This window comes from Sminthopsis crassicaudata, chromosome 2 (genome assembly GCF_048593235.1).
Source record: "Sminthopsis crassicaudata isolate SCR6 chromosome 2, ASM4859323v1, whole genome shotgun sequence".
NCBI lineage: Eukaryota > Metazoa > Chordata > Mammalia > Dasyuromorphia > Dasyuridae > Sminthopsis > Sminthopsis crassicaudata.
Window position 1 is genome coordinate 636,009,634 of NC_133618.1, and position 22,056 is coordinate 636,031,689.

General features: G+C 37.7%; 1 protein-coding gene across 2 annotated transcripts in view; it reads left to right on the top strand.

The window, feature by feature from the left end:
* The window catches only part of DNAJC12 (DnaJ heat shock protein family (Hsp40) member C12), a 52,487-nt gene that overhangs the window by 16,606 nt on the left and 13,825 nt on the right, over positions 1-22,056 (top strand). Inside the window, exons 4-5 of one of the 2 annotated variants that reach the window (XM_074296607.1) lie at positions 5,471-5,660; positions 12,145-12,872. In XM_074296607.1, coding sequence (XP_074152708.1) covers positions 5,471-5,660; positions 12,145-12,239 — 285 coding nt within the window. In that variant the 3' untranslated portion in view covers positions 12,240-12,872. Of the gene's footprint in view, positions 1-5,470; positions 5,661-12,144; positions 12,873-22,056 lie in introns of those variants that run through there. The other variant, XM_074296606.1, reaches the window with a different exon arrangement.

Below are 22,056 nucleotides of genomic sequence, written 5' to 3' on the forward strand. Positions count from 1 at the left end.
ATCCTTCAACATGTTACTCCAGGTTTACATACAGGCGTCAATTCTACTTAATTATTAATGGGTCTCCAAATGGTCTACATTCAGGCCTGTGTGAGCATTTTGAAGACCCAATGTATTCTGGGTACAGTACTGACTCTGAATCTACTACAAGACTCATTCTTTGATAGGAATTATGGCCCTAGGCCAAGTCCACAAAGTTGGTATCATACAAAGTCCGGAGTACAGATATGTAGTTGTTGATCAACTGAGAAATGGTTCTGAGAGCTGTGTGTGGCAATCAGTGATTGCTAAGGGAGGCAGTTGCTCCAGAGTAGAATCTGTAGCAATAAAATCAGGTTGAAGGCTTGCTTAGCCTTTGACTTTTTCCAATACTGATACCTTAAGACCCCTGGAGGAAAGGTGAATGGATATAAGCCAAGGAACTTTTAATATAAACTTTTTCTTTATACCACTAATATCTTTTGCTAAGTAGAGAAATTACAGCAGTTAATTTGCTTTTAATTTGATATATGATTAATATATGAAAATATATCAATTATTTGCATTTTATCTTAATTATATTTTTAAATTTAAATAATATATTTTCTTAAAGATCTGCTACACTTTAAAATATTTTAATTGATTTGGGGGTCAAGATTATTCTCATAGGAACATTTCAAATTTCATAATGAAAATCAATAGTCAAATCAATCTTACATGCAAAACTTTAGAAGCTCACTTACTTATGTATTCTTTAAAGCAAGGCATACTAGGACTATATTGGTGTAGGGTAATATCATGGACAGACAAGAAAACTTGGATGTTAACCTACTCTCTGGCTCTTTCTAGCTGTGTGATCTTTCTGGGCCCTACTTAACAACTTAATCTAGAAAACAAGAGGATTGGATTGGATGCTTTTTAAGGTCCCTTCCAGCTCTAAATTTATGATCCTTGAGGTTTTATTATAATTTTCATGTAAAAAACCCCCAACTATATTCAGGAGTTTGTGAATACATGGCACAAGGGACAAAGGATAGAGAACAGACAAAATTCTTCCAAAGAGGCTCAGGCACATCACCGCCATGGTGAGTAGGTTCCAGTAGTTCCTTAATGCCAGTCAAACCATGTCACCGTCCTACTTAGTAAACTCCAGTGGCACCTCCAGGATCAAATACAAAATCCTCTGTTTGCCATTGAAAGCCCTTCATAATTCAGCTCCCCACATTTCTTCAGTCTTCTTCCATCTTCCTTTCTCCCATGTACCCTTTGATCCAGTGAAATGAGCTCCTGACTGTTCCTCAAACAAGATATGCCATCCCCTACCTTCAGGTGTGGAAGGCTCCCTCATTCATCTGTGCCTCCTGACCCCCTTCAGGTCCAACTAAAATTCTACCCTTCAACCACTCTTTATTCCTCTATTATTCCTTATTTGTTTGTACATGGTTGTTTAGTGTCTCCTTATTAGATCATGGGCTCCTTATGAGTAAGGACTGGCTTTTTTCTCCTTTTTGTGACCATAGGGCTTACCACAGTGACTCCACTGTCCGTTTGCACAGGATTAGTATAGACAGAACATAGGAAATGCACAATTTTTTCTTTCTCTAGTGAGTTAAATGATTTTTTTCAAGATAACTGTCAAAAAAGTGACAGTTGTTTGTTTAAGGAATTTAATATCCTTTATGTTGGGTTCCCAAAAAGGGAAGGTTGATATCTATACAAGTAATCAAAAGTAAATGTGTCTTATCACTGTAACTCAGTTCACACACTTAGAAATAAATTCCAGCTGTCTCTCTCTAGCCAGACTTGGTTGATGACATTTGGTGATGGGAGTGGGATAGTGATTTTAAGCACAAATAAATTAAATATGACTACTTGTTCTTTCTGATTACGTTCAGTCTCTTGTGTGTAGCAATATGCCATGCTTTAATAACTCTCTTTACCAAAACCAAGAGTGTTACTTCTTTGATTCGTAGTTTTTTTTTTTTTTTTTTTTTTGCTTATTTCTATTGTTTACTTCCTTTTACAGAAAATGTTGATTTAGCTGGGGATTTTTTTGGGAATCAGTTCTCTTTCAGAGACTCACTACTAATTTATGCATCCTTTATATTAGGTGTTCATCCCTTTCTCCACTTGTAATCTCAAGATATCCCCTCACCCTCACCCTCCAAAAAAAAAAAAAAAAAAAAAGGAAAAAAAAAAGAAAAAGTCCTAAACAAACCAATCCACTAACAGTCCAACAAACCAAACTCCAAGCTTTTGCTCATCCATGAGCCTCACTAGCCTTCTGATAATTAATCTTGAATCTTGCTGGCAGAATGCTTTACCTTATTGGCAAAGTAAAGATGGATATCTTAGCTGGAGTTCTACCATTAGTTGGCTTTTATCGATCTGATCCAGATGTGCTGAAACCCTGGTCTTTGTGCAGCACAGGCTTTCATTTACAAGACTTCTGGGTGGCCAATTTTTGTTGTTTCTTGCTCTCTCATGTTCATGGACATTCTGTCCTCTGGCTTGTGATTCTCATGTTGTGTAATCTGATGTGTTTGAAGTCCTACCGATTTCAGTCTATTTCTTCTGTTTAAATAAATGAGGAAACTAAATGTCATGTGGATTAGGATATGTTGTGCCCAAGTTACATTGGCTCTATGGTTTGTTATTGTTGTGGTTGCTTCAGGTAGGCAGGATTTGTTTGTGTATGTAGTGTGTGGGAATGTTAATGTTCAAATCACCTTTACTCTTCCCATAACTTTTGCATGCCAAATACAACCCCCTCAGGGACTCAGAAGATATTCTTCTAAAGCAATTAATTCTGACTTTCAGTGTTTTTCTTCCTCCTTTCCTTCCTCCCTTCCTCTCTTCCTCCTTTCCTCCCTCCCTTCCTCCTTTCCTCCCTCTTTCTTTCTTTCTTTCTTTTTCTTTCTTTCTTTCTTTCTTTCTTTCTTTCTTTCTTTCTTTCTTTCTTTCTTTCTTTCTTTCTTTCTTTCTTTCTTTCTTTCTTTCTTTCTTTCTTTCTTTCTTTCTTTCTTTCTTTCTTTCTTTCTTTCTTTCTTTCTTTCTTTCTTTCTTTCTTTCTTTTTAAAAAAGAATATTCTCCAATAAGTTCCTGAATAAGCTCCTGTTTCTGGTATTCAGTGTCTATACATTTGGGCAGCTGTTCCATTATTTGTACTACTGACTCTATGCCCTGTGAGTTTCACTCTTGGCTGCCTCACTCTCCCCAAATCTCTTCCTCTCTGCTGTACTTCCTCTTCACTGTTATTACCATGAGCTTTTATTGCTTTTCACTGAATGGGGGTGAGTCATCCCACCAAGGACAGCTCCCTTGACGTCATTTGTGCCTTGCACGACAAATACACTCAGATATCTGGGTAATAATTTCTATGAATTTAAAAATGAATTGCTTGCAGAAGATTTCATTGTATTTGAGCAAACTTCATTCTGCATTTACTTAAAACACTGTAGGGGAACACTTTCCTCCCTTTTGTTGAGAGTGACTCAGAAGAAAAAAAAAACAATCAAAGTCACATTATAAAAAGCAATTTAATTTATTATTATTTTTAAATTGAAGCAAGACAAATATAAAACTCATAAGATCATGGATTTGAAGATGAGAGGAACCTTGAAGTTTGTTTTATTATTCTCCCCCCCCCCTTATTTTACAGATGAGTGGGACTTGATCAAGATCACACAAGATCATAACAGAATCAGAATTAGGACTTGGGTCCCTTGATTCCAAATTCAGCACTTTTCTCTTTTTAGAGTCATTCTACTACTCAGCAACTTTTCATGACTCCCTATTGCCAGCCAAATAAATCCTGATCTGATTTTAGCATTCAAGGCCCACCGGAGTTAATCTCTGATATCCCTGTGCAGCTTTATTGTCTCTTACTACCCTTTCTTTGTTCTGAATTCCAGGCAAAATGACTTCATTCTCATTCTGCCTTCTGTCTTGTTGCCAATATGCATGTCTAGAATTCCCTTCTTCTATCATTAAGATGTCTCTTCCTTCACAAAGTAGGTCCTAAACCTCTCTCTCCACTTCCATCCTCCAAGGGAAAGTAAGCTCTCCTTCTTCAGATTTCTCTATACATCTTGTTTGGGCCTCTCCTCAGCTCTTATCTCACCCTCTCTTTTTGGGCACTTGTTCTTTCTCCATCAGACTGTAAGCTCTTTGAGAACAGGGCTCTTTTATATGTTTGTAGAACCCAACATCCAGCTAGCACAACACTTTGCTTAATAAATGAATGTTGTTTGTCACATTGCATTGAACCCATTGGGAACAAAGGATTCAGTATTAATAGTACTCACAGCCTAATGAGGATGACTATAAAGATATTTCTGGTTTTCACAGAACTAGCAAACACAGGCTAGAAAACCACTGTTAATTATTTTAAAAGTTCTTGATGTCTTTCATTTTGACATCAGCCATTTTTATCATACTTTCTCATAATTTCCACCCACTCTTGTCTAAGTCCCTTGTAATGAAGAAAAACAGTTAAGAAAAACCAACACAGGGACATATATAATAGGAGAACACAAGGGGAGAAAAATAAGCATTTATAATGGTGCCTACTATGTATCAGCCACTGTGCTAAATGCTAAGTACAATGCTGATATATATTATTTGATTCTTGTATTAACCTTGCAAATATTAATCTCAATTTACAGCTGAAGAAACTGAGGCAAAGAGAAGGTAAGTAACATACTAGAAGTCTCACAGCTAATAAGATCAACTATTAAATCACAGGCTAGATTTGAAGTCAGGGAGGTGATTTTGAGGATCAAATGAATTAACAAATGTAAGACACTTTACAAACATTAAAGCACTATACACACATACATGTATTATTAATGATAACAATAATAGTTATTGGGTCTATTATTTTATAGATAAGGAAACCTCTTCTACCAGTGTAGTTGGAAAACTTTTTCTTTATAAATTATAACATTAGCGAGTTGCCTAGACCACTGAGAGCTTAAGGACTTAGCTAGGGTTACCCTGCCAGTATGTGTCAGATCTTCCTAGTTTAGAGGCCAATTCTCTATCGAGTCTATCATGTTATATTTAAAATTTCAAATAATATAATTTATGTATAATATATAAATAAAATAAAATAATATATAATATAATTTATATTGTATATAATAATATAATATAATTTTTATATTATATAATATATTATATATAATATAATTTATATTTTAAATTTTTTTTCTTGGGGGCAGCTAGATGGTACAATGGTTAAAGCATTAGCCCTGGGTTCAGGAGGACTGTGACTTACTCTAGGTAAGTCATTTAACCCTGATTGTCTTCATCCATTGGAGGAGGAAACGGCCCCAAAAAGGGTCGTAAAGAGTTGGACATGGTTGAATAACAAGAAGTCTCCTAGAGGTCAAGGTCATGCAGCAGGTTAGTGAGAGTACCTACAGTTAAATGTAGAACACCGGCGTACCTACAATATACCTCTGTCTCCTATTTCAATTCTTCTAGTCTATGCACTGGGCTGTCAGAAGCAAGAAGGAGAAGATGCTGGAAGAACCTGACCCAACTGACATCAACACAGAGGAGGAAGGAAGCCAGACAGAAATGGCCAAGAAAGGACTGAGCTCCTCTACAGAGAGAAAGGAGGAAGGAGAGCCTAGGACCATGGACAAGTCCACCCAAAGCCCAGACTCCTCAAGTAAGTCCTGTCCATGGTAGATACCTAGAGGAGAAAAGGGGAAAAACCTAGGACACTCCTGGCAGACTTTGGTGGATATTTCCACTTCTTCTTCTTTATAGTGATACTGAAAGACAGGTTTAAGTGGTGGAAAGAGAGCTGATCTGGAAGCCAGAAATACCTGGGTTCAAGTCCTGCTTTGGTACATACTGGCCTATTAAATATGACCCCATTCTCTAGGCCAAAGGTGTCAAAGACTCTGCCAACTGCCATTGAAATCAGATTAAAATATAATTGGGAAATATTTAACAAAGTAAATAAAAATGCAATAAAACATAGATAATGTTACTACTTGACTTTCTAAGTCAATCTATGGCCTGCAGGGTACCATATATACTAATTTAGTGACCCCATTTCTATTTGAGTTTGACATCACTAATTCTAGGCAGCTCTTTAAGACCATAAACTTCCAAGAAGGTCCAGAGGGCATTGGTTGAGGGACTTTCCTCTCTTGAGATTTCCTTATTCCAGTGGAATCAAGGCTCCAGTCCCTATCCCCTATAGAAAGGGTTCTTAGCCTGTTTTGAGTCATGGAAACTTTTAGACCTCTTCTGAGAATCATGTTTTATAAAACTACAAAAGAAACCAAATATCTTGAAACACAATTTTGAAGTATTTTAAAAATGCCATATAGTTGTGTTCAGGAACCTTTGCTCTAAAATATTACATTTTGAAATATGAAATGAAATTAAATGTTACATTTTGAAAGAGAGCATTGTAATTAGCATCTATAAGAAATCCAGATCATGTGGTTGAGGGGCCAGAAAAGTAACCTCAGAGTTTGGATCTTGCCTCTAACATGTATTGCCAGTGTGACATTATCAATTCACCCCTCTCCAAGCCAAAGTCAATTCTCTAAAGTTGATCCTTGCCCATCAGGGGCTGACCTGCACTGGTAGAACAAATTCCTCATTGGGAGCTCCTTATGCTGATGAAATCACAGATCAGGTTAAAAAAGAAAAGAAAGAAAAAGGCACATTATTTACATAAGTACATGGACATTTTGTGCAACCAAGGGGAAAAGGAGGCATTTTTGGCCAGCCAGAAATGACCCTTGAACCTAAGTCTTCTTGATGCCTGAGTTGGAATGTTTTTCCCTAATCTCTGTTGTCTCTGCTACAGACTGGCTCTAGTGTGAACCTAAGCAAATCACTTAGTCCCTCCGTAACTTGGCTGCAGAGAAGGTGCTGATTTGTCAAGTGCCCTTTTTTGTTATTCAGGCATTTTTCTGACATTTTTGTCTGACTTTTCATGATCCCATTCGGAATTTTCTTGGCCAAGATACTGGAAAGATTTGCCAGGGTTAGGAAACTGAGTTAAGCAGGGTGAAGTGACCTGCCCAGGATCACACAAGTCCAATTTGAATTCTTCCTGATTCCAGACCTGGCACTCATTCCATCCACTGAGCCATTTAGATGCCCAGAAGTTTCCCGTAGCAGGTGATAATTGAGGCTGGACTTGGGCACGCCATTACTTGGAGTGGGAGGGGAAACAGGACGGATGTCTTTCTTTTGGATAGCAGATCTGGAGAATGATGGGATTCTGGCGAAGCTCATGTTTTCCTGCTGTCTTTCAAATAGAGCCTCTCTGCTGTGAGAAGCACAGAGTCGATCCCAGCATGCTCTCAGCATAGTCACAGAGAATCCTGTTTTCTTATAATGGAGCAATTTTCATGGCCCCAGCATCCAAAGAAATAAAAAAAAAAGCATTCGAGTAGATTTTACAAAGCTCGGTGCAATTTCCCATCTATCACTCTCTGGTGCCCTTCCTAATCTCCTGCAAGCCCCAGGTGCTTGACATCTGCTGTCACAGATTTCTTTTGCAACTTTGGGCAGACTGCCAGCTGAGATCCTCAATCTCATTTGAGCTCTTTGATAAAAATGAAAAGTATGGAAAATGACTCCTGAAATGTATGTGTATCATGCAACGTGGTCCCAGGTTTATACTTGTTCCCTCTGAAAGCATAAATGTATAGTTTAGATATTCATGCATATTTTGGGGCTTTTTCTTTCATGCCATAGATATTTCCCATTGCCAACTGCTCAGAATTCTCTTTTGTAAAAAAGAAAGAAAGAAAATAAAAAAGAAAAACTGCTAAGTTGAATAAATTATCACAATGCCTGACAGCATATACAGCACTCTGCACTGTGATCCCCACCTTTCTGCCTAAAGGAGAGAAATTCACTAAAAATTATCTTTAGATAATTGGAGCTAGGTTTGGCCATTGCTCTTAAACCAAATTTTAATATTTTTTTGGTGTTGATTTTGTTTATGTTGTTCTTTGATTTTTGGTTTCTTCCCTTTCCTCTCTCAGTCCCCATGGACATTCTTTACTTATTCAAGCATGTACTTCTGAATTTCTCACCTTTTGTGATGGGTAATATTCTATAACATTCATTCCCTCACCTATGCTGCTTTTGATTTTTTTGTTTGTTTGGTGTGTGTGTGTGTGTGTGTGTGTGGCTAATGCCAAAAGTATGGCAATGCCCATTTTCGTCTACAAGATGTGTAGGATGAAAGGCAGCTTGACATAGTGGATACACTAAGGAAGTCCTGTTTTCAAGTCCTTCTTCTGACCCTCCTGGTTGTATGACTCTGGGCAAATCATTTACCCTGTCAGTGTCCTGGGGAGTTCTGTGAGCTAGTATCATCAAGAGTGGAGTTTCTATCCTGTGACTTCTCTACACCAACACAATCAAATTTGGTTTTCCAGATCAAAAGTATACACAATTCTGTACTAGGAATTACAATTTTTAAAATTTATTTTTATTTTTTTGTGTCTTTTAAAATTATTATTATTATTATTTTTTGCTGAGGTAATTGGGGTTAAGCCTAGGACACACAGCCAGGAAGTGTTAAGTGTCTGAGGTCACATTTGAACTCAGATCCCCCTGATCTGGTGCTTTATCCACTATACCAACTACTACCCCTAAAATTATTTTTAATACACATCATAAAGTAATGTGTAACATTACTTTATGAATCATGTTAGGAGAGAAAAATCAGAGCAAAAGGGAAAAACCATGAGAGAGATTAAAAAAAAAACAGAAAAAAGAAGTGAACATAGTATGTGTTGATTTACATTCAGTCTCCTTAGTTCTTTTCCTGGATGCAGGTGGCATTTTCTGTCCAAAGTCTCTTGGGATTGCTTTGGATCACTGAACCACTGAGAAGAACCAAGTCTTTCATAGTTGATCATCACACATTCTAGCTGTCGTGTACTGGTTCTGCTTGTTTTGTTCAAATTTTTTTTTAATTTAAAAGATTTAAAATATTAATTTTTTATTTTGAGTGCGAAATTTTCTCTATCCCTAAAGTCCTTTACTCACCCCATTGAGAAGGCAAGCAATATAATATCCATTATACATGTGAAGACATGCAAAATATTTCTATATTGGCCATGTTGTAAAAAAATTAAGCAAGAAAAATAAAATTTAAAAATATCTAATTTTTTTTTCTAGAGGTAATAGCATTTTCCATTATGGATCCTTTGGAATTGTATTGATTAGGGTAGCTAAGTCATTCATATTGACAATTGTTGTAATATTGTTATAAACAGTATTATTGTGTGTATTGTTTTGGTTCTGTTTGTTTCATTTTGCATCTCTTCATATAGGTCTTTCTAGGTTTTTCTGAAACCCAAGTAGTATTCCCTTCACAAACACATATTACAACTTGGTCAGCCGTTCCTTAATTAATGAATATCCCCTCAATTTGCAATTCTTTGCCACCACAAAAAAGCTGCTACAAACATTTTTTGTCCATATTGGGCCTTTTCCTTTTCTTTTGATCTTGTATACTAGGAACTTTTAATCTCACCTTAAATGATCAGCATTTGAATGAACATATCATTTCCATCTCTCCCCTTGTTTTGTCCAAACTCACAGATTCAGAGATTTATTTTAATGGGAGTTCTATCCAAACCAGTTTACAATGCTGATCTCAGGGTTGACGAGAATATCCTTCCTCCCAGGTTCTTGGTAGGAGTTGAGAGTCTACATTGATAATACAATGTTCATACTGTGCTATGTTTGGATGAAAATTGGTCCTGTGGTGAATTTCATTCCAGGATTCCTTGACAACTGGCAGGTTTCTGAATTTGGAGAGGCCGTGTTTGGCAGTGAAAACCTATGATAGAACATACGTTTTACTTAGAAGAGAAAATTGACTAGTTCTAGCTGGACTTCCTTTTTTTGGATTGTCTTTTTCCTCCTACTCAGATTTTTAGCTCCAGTAGGGTGACCAGGGCTGTGCCCTTTGGTACCAAATTTAATGAGAACCACATCTGAGAGGGCATTGATCATGGTGATGATGCTCTTTCTACAGAAATGACTGAGTTTCCCACTGGGTTAGCAAAAAAGTGAATTATCATAAGTAAACTACTGGATCAGAGGCTTAGATTTGATACTGGAAGTGACTCCAGACATTGTGCAGTCCAACTTCTTTATTTTACAGATAGGAAACTGAGGCTTTGCATACCTAAATAATATGTGCCCATTGGTCACAAAGACAGGAAGTGCCTAAAGCAGCATCTGAACCAACATTCATTTTCCTGGTTAATTCCAGCACTTTAGTTGTTAGGATTACTAAGTGAGAACTCGGGTTGTCTGGATAGTGACGAGGTGAGAATTCAGGTTGGACAATTGAATGGGCGTGGGATAATGCAAGGGCTTCTGGGAAGAACCACCTCAGCCAATGAGCCTGCTCCTTCCATCAAGTCAACCTGAGTTCTCACCTTGTAATTGTCCAACCTGAATTCTCACCTCGTCACTATCCAGACAACCCGAGTTCTCACTTAGTAATCCTAACATTTAGTAACTAACTGTACCATGTTATAAACATATATATATATATATATATATATATATATATATATATATATATATATATATATATATATATATATATATATATATATATATATATATATATATATATATATATATATATAATTTTTAAAATTTTTTTCCCTGAGGCAATTGGGGTTAAGTGACTTGCCAAGGGTCACACAGCCAGGAAGTGTTAAGTGTCCGAGGCCAGATTTGAACTCAGATCCTCCTGACTTAAGGGCTGGTGCTCTATCCACTGAGCCACCAAGCTGTTTCCATGTTATACTTCTAATGTGGTGCAGTGTGTAGGGAAGAGCAGGAAGTTAAGAAGGTTCAAGTCCAGCGATAATTACTAGCTCTGTGATCTTGTTCTGTGTCTCAGTTATCTCATTTAAAAAAGATGGGTTTGGAGTTTATGGCCTCTACAATCTGGTAATGGTAGCAATTCTGAGCTCTTTCTCTATCCTTCCCTGTTCTCTCTCAAAAGTGGGGGGATTACCTTCTCAACAGTACTTGTTATTACTCCCCTGAGGTCTCTGCCCACCCCTCCCCACCCAATTGAGGGGATGTTTCATCCTAGTTACCATTTTGATCATCCCATTTCTGTAACACTTTATGGTTTAATAGTTTCTTCATAATACCATGAGGTAGGTAGTGCAAGATAGTACAGCATTCCCATTTCACAGATGAGAAAATTGAGAGTCAGAGAGGAAAAATGACTTTTCTGGGGGCATGCACTCAGTATCAGCTATAGGATTTGAATGCAGACCTCCAGACCAATAATCTCCAGATCAAAAGCCTAGCATTTTTACTTGAGCTAGGACATGTTTCCCAAAATCATCTATTCCATACAGGCCCTAGTATTTGAAATCTTTGGGGGGCTCCCACCAGCTAAACCCTGATTCCTAGTTATGACTCTATGACATGGCTTAATGAATAGCCTTCCCTCAAGATTGTGCTTCACCATGAAGGCCTCCCTTTGTCTGACATTTCAGCTACTTCGGTGAAGTCTTGTTACGTTTCCATGTTTTAGAGATGACACTGATAAGCTTGGTTGGGGAAGGGACTCAAAGACATGCTACATGAGGATCAATGGGAGAAGCTGGGAATGGTTATCCTGGATAAGAGGAGATGGGGAGAACTTATTTCATATGGAAGACAGGTCCCACTTCTTGGTCTTAAAGACCATGGTCAGGAAGGGTAATACTCTGCAGTCAGAGGACCTGGGTTCAAATCCCTCCCCAAACTTACTGCCTTTGTGAACTTGGGTAAGTTTTCTCGTCTTTTCACTGAGAAGGTCAGATTGGATGGCCTCTGAGGTCCTTCCCAGGTGAGTTATTAATAGACAGAAGCTGCAGAGAAACAAGTTTAGGTTTGATGTAAAAAAAAAATTAGTAAATTGATTTAAAATGTTAACCTAAACAGGCTGCATCTCCAATGAGTGGTCATCCTCACTGGAGGACACTGGGCTTTTGTTGTTGAGGAAACTTGTCGGGCCCAGGTTGGACCAGATGACCTCCAGAGTCCCGGCCAACTTAAGAGGCTTTTGGACTCTGCTGTAGAAAGCTTGGCTTCCTTCTCTTTAATTTCTAAAAGTGGATTCTTTTCTTTTAAAGGCTTTCCATTTGGCAACCCCTGGCACCTGCGTTTTCGCTGGTCAGGAGATGCCCCTTCGGAGCTCCTGCGGAAATTCAGAAACTATGAGATATAAATCTCATCGTCAACGGAGAGAGAAGCGGAAACAGGGCAGGCGGCTGCCATCTCCTCAGTTTGTCCCATTTAGTCCTTTGGTCCACGTCCCTAACAAAGACGTCTTTGTCCTTTGTGCTTGTGTAGAGAAGAGGATTAGCTCTTACCCTGAGCATCATGCTCAGTTCATGAAGTCATCCCCATGATGTCTGTGCTGAGGGGAAAATCGGGAAGAGGATGATCCCCCACTTCCCTGCAGGATTCACAAAGCCTGTGATATCTTGTACTAAGAGAAGCATGGCCTGATGGGTAGAAGGCCAGTCTTGATTGGGAAGACCTGGATTCAAATCTTGCCTCTGCCCTATCTGGGCTGTGTCATCCTGGGAAAGTCTCATTCCCTCTCCGAGTCCCCATGTGACTCTCTTAAATTATAAGTTATAGAAGACTTGCTAGTGTCCATCCAGGGACATGTTGCAAAGTCGCCACACTGATAAAATCACAGGTCTAGATGAAAAAAAAAAAGAAAATTCTGGTGGCTTATATTGTTCTCCTGTGAATTTTATTTATAGTTATACTTTATTATTGCCAGTGTATCCTTGGTGCTTAGTATGTTACCTTGTATACAGCAGGAACTAATAAATGTTTGTTAAATGGTGTTTGTTGAGTATTAAATTTTAAAATACATTGATAAACATAAATTTCATGGGCCTTTTTATAGATTATTAGTCTATATTATATTATATCAGGGCAGCTAGGTGGTGCAGTGGATAGAGCACCAGCCCTGAAGTCAGGAGGACCTGAGTTCAAATTTGACCTCAGACACTTAGTACTTCCTAGCTGTGTGACCCTGGACAAGTCACATAACCCCAAATGCCTCAACCCCCCTCTCTATATATACATATTTTATATCAGTGTTGATTACACAAAAAACATGCTCCTATTTCTGACTTAAATTGCAATGTGGGCTTAAAGCCTATGCAAGCACACCAGTCACTCCAGTAGCTATCAATAGGTTTTCAATATAGCATATCCTTTAAAATGAACTTCATAGAATCTATTTCCCTATTCTTAATATAGCTGGAACTGTGATTTTTGTCAGTCTGTTAACCTGTCACCACTTCTTGATTATGAAAAGACTAGAAAAGAATCAGGTACAATTAAAAAAAACCCCAACAACTTTTTGTTTTTATTTTTTTCAGGTTAACCATTTCTTTTTTTAATAGTATTTTATTTTTCCAAATACATGTAAAATGGTTTTCAATATTAATTTTTGTAAAACTGTGTTCCGAATTTTTCTCCCTCCCTTCCTTACCTCTCTCCTCCCCAAGACAGCAAGAAATCCAATATAGATTAAATGCCAACAACTTTTACAAATATATTCTATTTGTTCTCTAATTATATGTTAAAGCAGTGTTTTAAAATTTAAAAAAAAGTTTTGAGTTCCAAATTTTATCCTTCCTTTCCTCCTTCTCAGAGATGGTAAGCTTCAGATATAGGTCATACAAGTGCAACCAATCACATGAAGTTTTAGAACTTGGAAAAGCAGGAGATTGGAATACTGCCTGAGTATGAAGGGCCCAAGTCCAGACTTTATAACTGCTGGCATAGCAGAGTGCTCTGAGCTCCTGCCTCCTCCCCTCAAAGACAAGACTGGTAGCCATCACTTATCTTAGGTTCCTGCCTCTCCCCAAAATGCCCAGGACATAAAGCTAACCTGGAGAAGATTTCACATTGTAAAACCGATTCAATCTCTACATCTGCCTTTATTTGCATTTATTTATTTACTTATCCATCCATCCATTCATTCATTCATTTATCCATCCATCCATCCATCCATCCATCCAGCTATCTATTTATTTATTCATCTATCTATCTATCTATCTATCTATCTATCTATCTATCTATCTATCTATCTATCATCTATCTGTATGTATGTATTAAAGCTTTTTATTTTCAAAACATGCATGGGTAATTTTTCAACATTGACCCTTGCAAAACCTTGTGTTCCAAATTTCCCCCTCTGCTCCTCATCCCTTCCCCAGATGGCAAGTAACCCAATATATGCTAAACATGTTAAAATATATGTTAAATCCAATATATGTAAACATGTTTATACAATTATCTTGCTACACAAGAAAAATAAAATCAAAAAGGAAAAAAAATGAGAAAGAAAACAAAATACAAGCAGACAACAACAAAAAGAGTGAAAATGCTATATTGTAATCCACACTCAGTTCCCACAATCTTCTCTCTGGATTTTTTTTAATCTCATCTTCCTTATAATATCTTACCATCTAACTGAGATACATCAGTTTATATCTCAAATAAATATCACTAGAATTGAAATTGGGCTGGGCATCCTAGACTTTTTTATGTAGGGACTATGAAATAAGGGTTTTATAGCATTAATAATTAAAAAAAGTTCTGGTCTCCCACTACATCCAGGGCCATCTCCAGTTGTCCTGATTTACATTTTGCCTCTGGACCCAGATGGCTCTGGAGGAGAAAGGGAGACAGGTGACCTTGCACAGTCCACACTGATTCATTCCCTTACATGTCAGGGTATCGTTTCTGTAATGTCCTCTTCAATCCAGTTCCGTGGCATGACATAGTATCACCTTCTTGATATCAGGGTCCTTTCTAAGAATGAAGGATAAACAGCAATTTATTCAGCAGCACAGCAACAAAAGAAGCTAGTTTTTTTTAAAATTAATGAATTAGTTTATTTAATAAAATTTTACAAAATATTGATGCATAGGTAATTTTCCAGCATTGCCAATTGCAAAACCTTTTGTTTCAACTTTTCCCCTCCTTCCCCCTCACCAGATGGCTGAGATGGCTGGTTGACCGATACATGTTAAATATGTTAAAGTATAAATTAAATACTATATATATATATATGTATATATATATATATATATATATATATATACATATATATTCACACACACACACACATGTCCATACAGTTATTTTGCTGTACAAAAAGAATTGGACTTTGAAACAGTGTATAATTAGCCTGTGAAAGAAATAAAAAATGTAGGCAGACAAAAAGTAGAGGGGTTGGGAATTCTATGTAGTGGTTCATAGTCATCTCCCAGAGTTCTTTCCCTGGGTGTAGCTGGCTCAGTTCATTACTGCTCTATTGGAATTGATTTGGTTCATCTCATTGTTGGAGAGGGCCACGTCCATCAGAGTTGATCATCATATAGTATTGTTGTTGAAATATAGAACGATCTCCTGGTCCTGCTCATTTCACTCTGCATCAGTTCCTATAAGTCTCTCCAGGCCTTTCTGAAATCATCCTGTTGGTCGTTTCTTACAGAACAATAATATTCCACAACATTCATATACCACAATTTATTCAGCCATTCCCCAGCTGATGTAGTTTCCAGTTTTTGGCCACTACAAAGAGGACTGCCACAAACATTCTTGCACATACAGGTCTCTTTCCCAAGAATCTAGTTCTAAGAATTAGTCAGTATTCAAAAGTGTATGATTGCCCCTTCTCGGAGAGCCTAGGTCACTCAGCCTTGTAGCACAGTCCTGAAGATGCAGAACCCTGGTTTGAATATTTCGTGGGCTACTGGGCTGCTACTGTGGTGGTTTTATAGCAGCTACACATTCTTTGACACAACTTACTTCGCACTACAGCCATGAGTTGCTTCTTATACCCGCGGACTAATACAAACCCTTGTTGATCAGACAGTCATACCCAGGGAAGGGCAAATCAGACTTTACTCCGAGGGACCAACTGCCATTCAGGAAGGACCTTCTTCAGGAGAGCATGGATGGAATATGAGCTGTACCAGTGGAGACAGTAACTACACTAATGACATTGGGGTTTCAGAGAAAAGACTCTCTCAGGGTTACACAATCAGCATGGATCACAGCTAGTTCTCAAACCTAGGTCACTGCTGATACTTAAGTCCAGCCTAAAGGACGCCCCTCCCACCTTGTATGATCATGTCCCTTCCTCTGCAAAAACAGTTTGCATCCCTAGTACTTCAGCCTCGGGCCCCCTTCACAGAATTTGGAAATGGTAAGGGACTTCAGTGGCCATCTGGCCCGATCCAAATGGTTTTTCCTTCAGTTTTCAGTTTATTTGCTGTTCTATTTTTTCTTTCAGGCAAAAAGTTTTGATTCTTTTTAAATAAAATTGTACAAATGGAGGGAGGAAGAATCAATTTACGTTTTTCATGTATGAATGAAAGATATCTTCGCATTTGAAAATGTAGGTCTCATTCTGCATGTTGAATCTACACTTTGTCAAAAGATGGGTAACAAGCTTTATCATCAGTTCTCTGGAGTCATTAGTAGCACTGATCAATTTTTTTAACAACTTGTTTCTCCCTCCATCCCACCCCAACTTGTAACATTCAGCATCAACCTTAAAGTTTGAATAATCAGAAAAGAGATCTTTAATATTGTCCAACAATAATAATTTAATCAGTTAATCAGTATTAATAATAACTAACTTGACAAAACACTTCTCAAACATTGTCTGCTTCTAGCCTTATCCCTGGGAAGTAGATGCAATTGTTAATTTTGTTTTATAGAAGAAAAAATGGAGACAGACATTAAATCATTTAACCAGCATCAGGTGGTAAAGGTAGATTTCAATTCAGGTCTTTCTGATGCTGAGTCCAGAGCTTTACACACTATAGTATCTAGCTTTGCCCCTTTCAAGGCACAAAAGTAAGGAGGATTAGCACATTGGCATTCTTTGGCAGAAGTACCCCCAAACCCATTCTCTGCTGATGTCCCCCAATTTTTCATGGCCTCGACCCATTTCTGGGATTCCTGTCTGGTTTCACCCCATCTATGAGCCCAGGTTAGTACCATCTAAGTAGCAGGTTTTTCCTTTCATTTGATCTACTTAATTTGATCATTCATTGAAAACTTCCTTTTTTAGTCAAAATATCATTTACTTTTTATAATAATAGCTTTTTTCTCATAATACATGCAAAGATAGTTTTCACACTCACCCTTGTAAAACCTTGTGTTCTATTTTTTCCTCCTTCCTTCCCTCTTCCCCATGGACAGCAAATAATCCAATAGAGGTTAAATATGTATAATTCTTTGGTACATATTTCCACATTTATCATGCCGCACAAAAAAATCAGATCAAAAGGGACAAAAAATAAGAAAGAAAAAAAAAACAAATGACAATAAAAGGTGAAAATACCTTGTTGTGATTCACATTCAATCCCCACAGTTTTCTCTCTCTGGATGCAGATGGCTCTCTCCATCACAAGTTTTCAATGACAAATTCAACAAACATTTATTAAGCACCTATGATGTGCCGTGCAACTTGAAGACTATGTCCCAATAAAACTCATTATTTTTAACTCCAATCCTTCCCCTCTTTTAAGCTTTCTTATTTCTTCCAAGGACACTATTCCCATCCTTCTGAATTTCCTTGGACATTCCTAGAAAGACAAAAATCTAGGAAAGTTCTTTCCCCTGATTTGTAGAAAGGGTGCCATTCTGCACTGGAAAAGGAAGTTGTTTGTAAGGAGCTGTTTTCTCTGCATCAAGTGCAGAATAAAAGTGCCATTCACTGTTTTAGAGGTGAGGCTACACTGCAAACACTCCCCCCCACTTTTAGTCAATAACATTTATAAAGCACCTTCTGTATGTCAGGCATTGTGCCAAGCCCTTGCGATGCTCTCAAGGAGCTCACAGTCTCATGGAGGAGACAACAAATAAATATATACAAACAAATTACTCAGGATAAATAGGAGAAAACCAACAGAGGAAAGCACAAGGATTAAGAGGGCTTGGGAAAGGCTTCCAGATTTTAGTTGGGACCAAAAGGAAGCCGGCAAAGCCTGCAGGCAAAGATGAGGAGGGAGAGCTTGCCAGGCACAGGAGATGGCTAGAGAAAATACTTGAAGCTTTGGTTTGATGGCAAGATCCAGCATGTGGGCAAGTGAGTGAATATGCAATGATACAAAGTAATTTCCATAAGAAGAGTACAAGAACTGTAGCAATCGGGGGAAAGCTTCATGAAGGACATGAAAAACCTGAACTGTGCTTTGAAGGAAGCTCAGAATTTTATAACATAGAGAGAATGCATCCTAGACATGGGGGATCACCCGTGCAAAACAAGAGATGCAGGAAATGGGAACATCATGCCCAAGCGCCAGTTACTAGGCCGGTCGGACTAGAGTGGAGAATATGGGAAAGGAAGTGATAGGAGAAAAGGTTGAGGATTTGTGTGTCTGGGCCGAGGAGTTTGCTTGTTTGAGAGGCAATAGGAACTACTGTTGGGAGGTGATGTGGGCAGGTCTATGTTTTATTAGCGTCGATTTGTCAGGTTCGTGGAAGGTGGATCAGAGATGGAATTGACTTTTCTTGGCATCACATTTAGAACTGTGTTGGCCCAGACTTGAATCAATGACTATGCTTGTCATCTGCCTCTTGGACCTGACATCTTGGCTCCCTTTCATTATTCTCCTCCTTTCTTCCATTTTCACAGATCAGCATCTATCAGCAAATCTTGTTACCCAGTACATTCATCATTCCTCCAGATGACTCCTTGGTTCCACTAATGATTCCTGAAGTCTTTTTTTCTGACTTTTTTTCTGACAGTTAGCCAATCGTGTAAAGGGTAATTATAAAGCTCTCTGTCACTATTCAGGGACCATATCTTGCAAAGAAGCCCCCATCCCATCACCTGCTTGATTATCCATTGCATGTCCTAGTAAAACTCATTATTTTTAACTCTAAGCCTTCCCCTCTTCTAAGCTTCTTTATTTCTTCCAAGGACACTATCCCCATCCTTTTGAATCTCCTTGACTATTCCTAGAAAGAAACAATCTAGGAAGGTTCTTTCCCCTGATCTAATTATTGGATATGTTAGAGTTTTTGCATTTTTTGAGGAGACAGTTTTTTTTATTAAAGCTTTTTATTTTCCAAAACATGTGCATGAACGATTCTTCAACATTAGCCCTTGCAAAACCCTGTGTTCAAATTCCTCCCCCATGTCCTTCCTTAGATGACAAGTAGTCCAAAATATGTTAAACATGGTGGAAATATATGTTAAATGCAACACATGTATTTATTTTTATACAATTATCATGCTGCAAAAGAAAAAAAGAGAAACAAAATAAAATGTAAGCAAACAACAACAAAAAGAGTGAAAATGCTATGTTGTGAACCACACGCAGTTCCCACGATTCTCTCTTTGTGTGTAGATGGCTTTCTTCATCACTGAACAAGTAGAACTGGTTTGAATCATCTCGTTGAAGAGGGCCATGTCCATCAGAACTGATCATCATATAATCTTGCTGTTGCCATGTATGGTGATCTCCTGATTCTGCTCACTTCACTCAATATTAGTTCATGTGAGGCTCTCCAGGCCTTTCTGAAATCCTCCTGCTGGTCATTTCTTACAGAACAATAATATTCCATAACATTCATATACCATAATTTATTCAACCATTTTCCAATTGATGGGCATCCACTCAGTTTCCAATTTTTAGCCATTACAAAGAGGGCTGCCACAAACATTTTTGTACATGTGGGGTTCCTTTTCCTCCTTTAAGATCTCTTGGGATATAAGCCCACTAGAAACACTGCTGGGTCAAAGAGTATGCACAGTTTGATAACTTTTTGAGCATAGTTCCAGATTGTTTTCCAAAATGGTTGGATTCGTTCACAACTCCAACAACAATGTGTCAGTGTCCCAGTTTTCCCACATCCCCTCCAACATTTGTCATTATCTTTTTCTGTCATCTTAATCAATCTGACAGTTGTGTAATAGTATTTCAGAGTTATCTTAATTTGTATTTATCTGATCAATAGTGATTTGGAGCACCTTTTCATATGACTAGAAATAGTTTCAATTTCTTCATCTGAAAATTGTCTGTTCATATTCTTTAAGCATTTATCAATTGGAGAATGGCTTGAAATCTTATAATTTTGAGTCAATTCTCTATACATTTTGGAAATGAGGCCTTTATCAGAACATTTGAATGTAAAAACATTTTGCTTCCCTTCTAATTTGGTCTGCATTAGTTTTGTTTGTACAAAACCTTTTTTCAAAATTTTCTATTTTGTGATCAGTAATGATTAGAGGAGAAAGTTAACAAGAAAGTCTCCAAGCCTCAAGTTAAAAGTGATGGAAGAGTTTACTTACTTTCCTATGAGTAAGAATAAGAATAAGAGACAAATCCAACTACTAAGGACTCTGGTTAAAAACAGAAACTGAAAACAGAACGCATTAACGTCCTTTGTCCAGTGGAATTATATATGGCAGTTTCTATACACATGGGATGTATAAGCTAGGGCATACGAAGACATACTCATATAGGGAGCAAGTATGGAGAGGACACAAATATGGGGGCCACATCTGTGAGAATTGCTTGTGGAATGGGCATACATGTGGAGGTACATGTGCTAAACACGTAACTGGGGTTACAACTCACAGTTCTATACTGAGATGCCTCCTAGTGATGTCATCTTACTATCCCTCTAATCAGTTTCCTCTTGGTTTTTCTTATACCTTTTCTGCTAGATGACTGATTTCCATTAAATTTGGTCTTTTCCAGACATTATTTTAAATACGTATACCCAGCCACGTGTTTATTCTTCCCACTGATGTCTTTGTGTAGTTGAGGGAGACTATGCTCTAGCTATATGAGCTCCTATTTTTCTTAATTTAGCTATTTCATTAAAAGCCTTTGCTTAGAACTGTTTCCTCTGGCTGATTGGCTAGTAAAGGTACACACAAGGTGGGGGCTCTCAAACTACGGTTTTGAGTATTTACAGATCCACACAATATCTTGAACAATAGATGATTTTGTGCAGATTATCTATTGTGAATTGGAGGATGCTCCCAGGTACTACATACAAAACATAAACTAATATTTAAGGTGAAACATATGAGATATAGTAGATGAAGAGCTAGTCTTAAAGCTAGAAAAACCTAGATTCAAGTTCTACTTCTGGTTGTGTGCTCTGAGTAAGTCATTTAACCTATTAGTGCCAACCAGCTACCAACCAGCAGCAGAAAAAGCAGATTTCTCATCTAGAAGTTCCTTATACAAAAGAAATCACTCATCTCATCACTGTCTCTATTATTTAATAATCACTACCATTTTCATAGCACCTTCAGTTTTATAAATCTCTTTTCCTATAACATGTAAGCGATGTCTGATGTATATAAACAGAATAAGTATCATAAATACAGGTAGACTTGAATTCAGGTTTCCTACTTCTAATTCCATCACTTTCCTCACTCCAAATTGCTGCTACTTTATTTAAACACAGCTATCATATCCTCATTGAGACTTATCTAAACGAAACTGCTCTAGTCTCTTTCATTAGAAGAACACCGTTGTGTCCATTCCCTTGTAGCGTGAGCTGCACATCTTAGATAAATCATTGAATTCCTAGTTAATTTCCTTAGTTGTAAGATGGAGGGAGATGCTTGGACAAAAGGATTTAGAATTATCTCCAGCTCGAAATTTAAGAATATTTCAGATATTGTTTGACCAAGACGGAGGTTAGAGAAGGATGATGACCTTCCCCCCCCCCCACTTCCAGTTTTCATCTTTTGAAAACCTTTTAGATCAAAGCCTTATGAATGGAATTTACTTCATATAGAAGCTCATGTAGCCAATAGGTTTTCTGTTTCTTTGGAAAAGTTCTGATATTTCACTTTCTTTTACCTCAAAATGGGGCCATTGTCAGTTGCTTTGATCTATGACTGGTGACTTTGCACAGCCCACCCTCAATTAAATCCAATCCACTTACAAGTCAAGACATCACCCTCCTGATGTTCTCGGTCCTTTTGAGAATGAAGAACACATAACAATAATCTCAGAGTA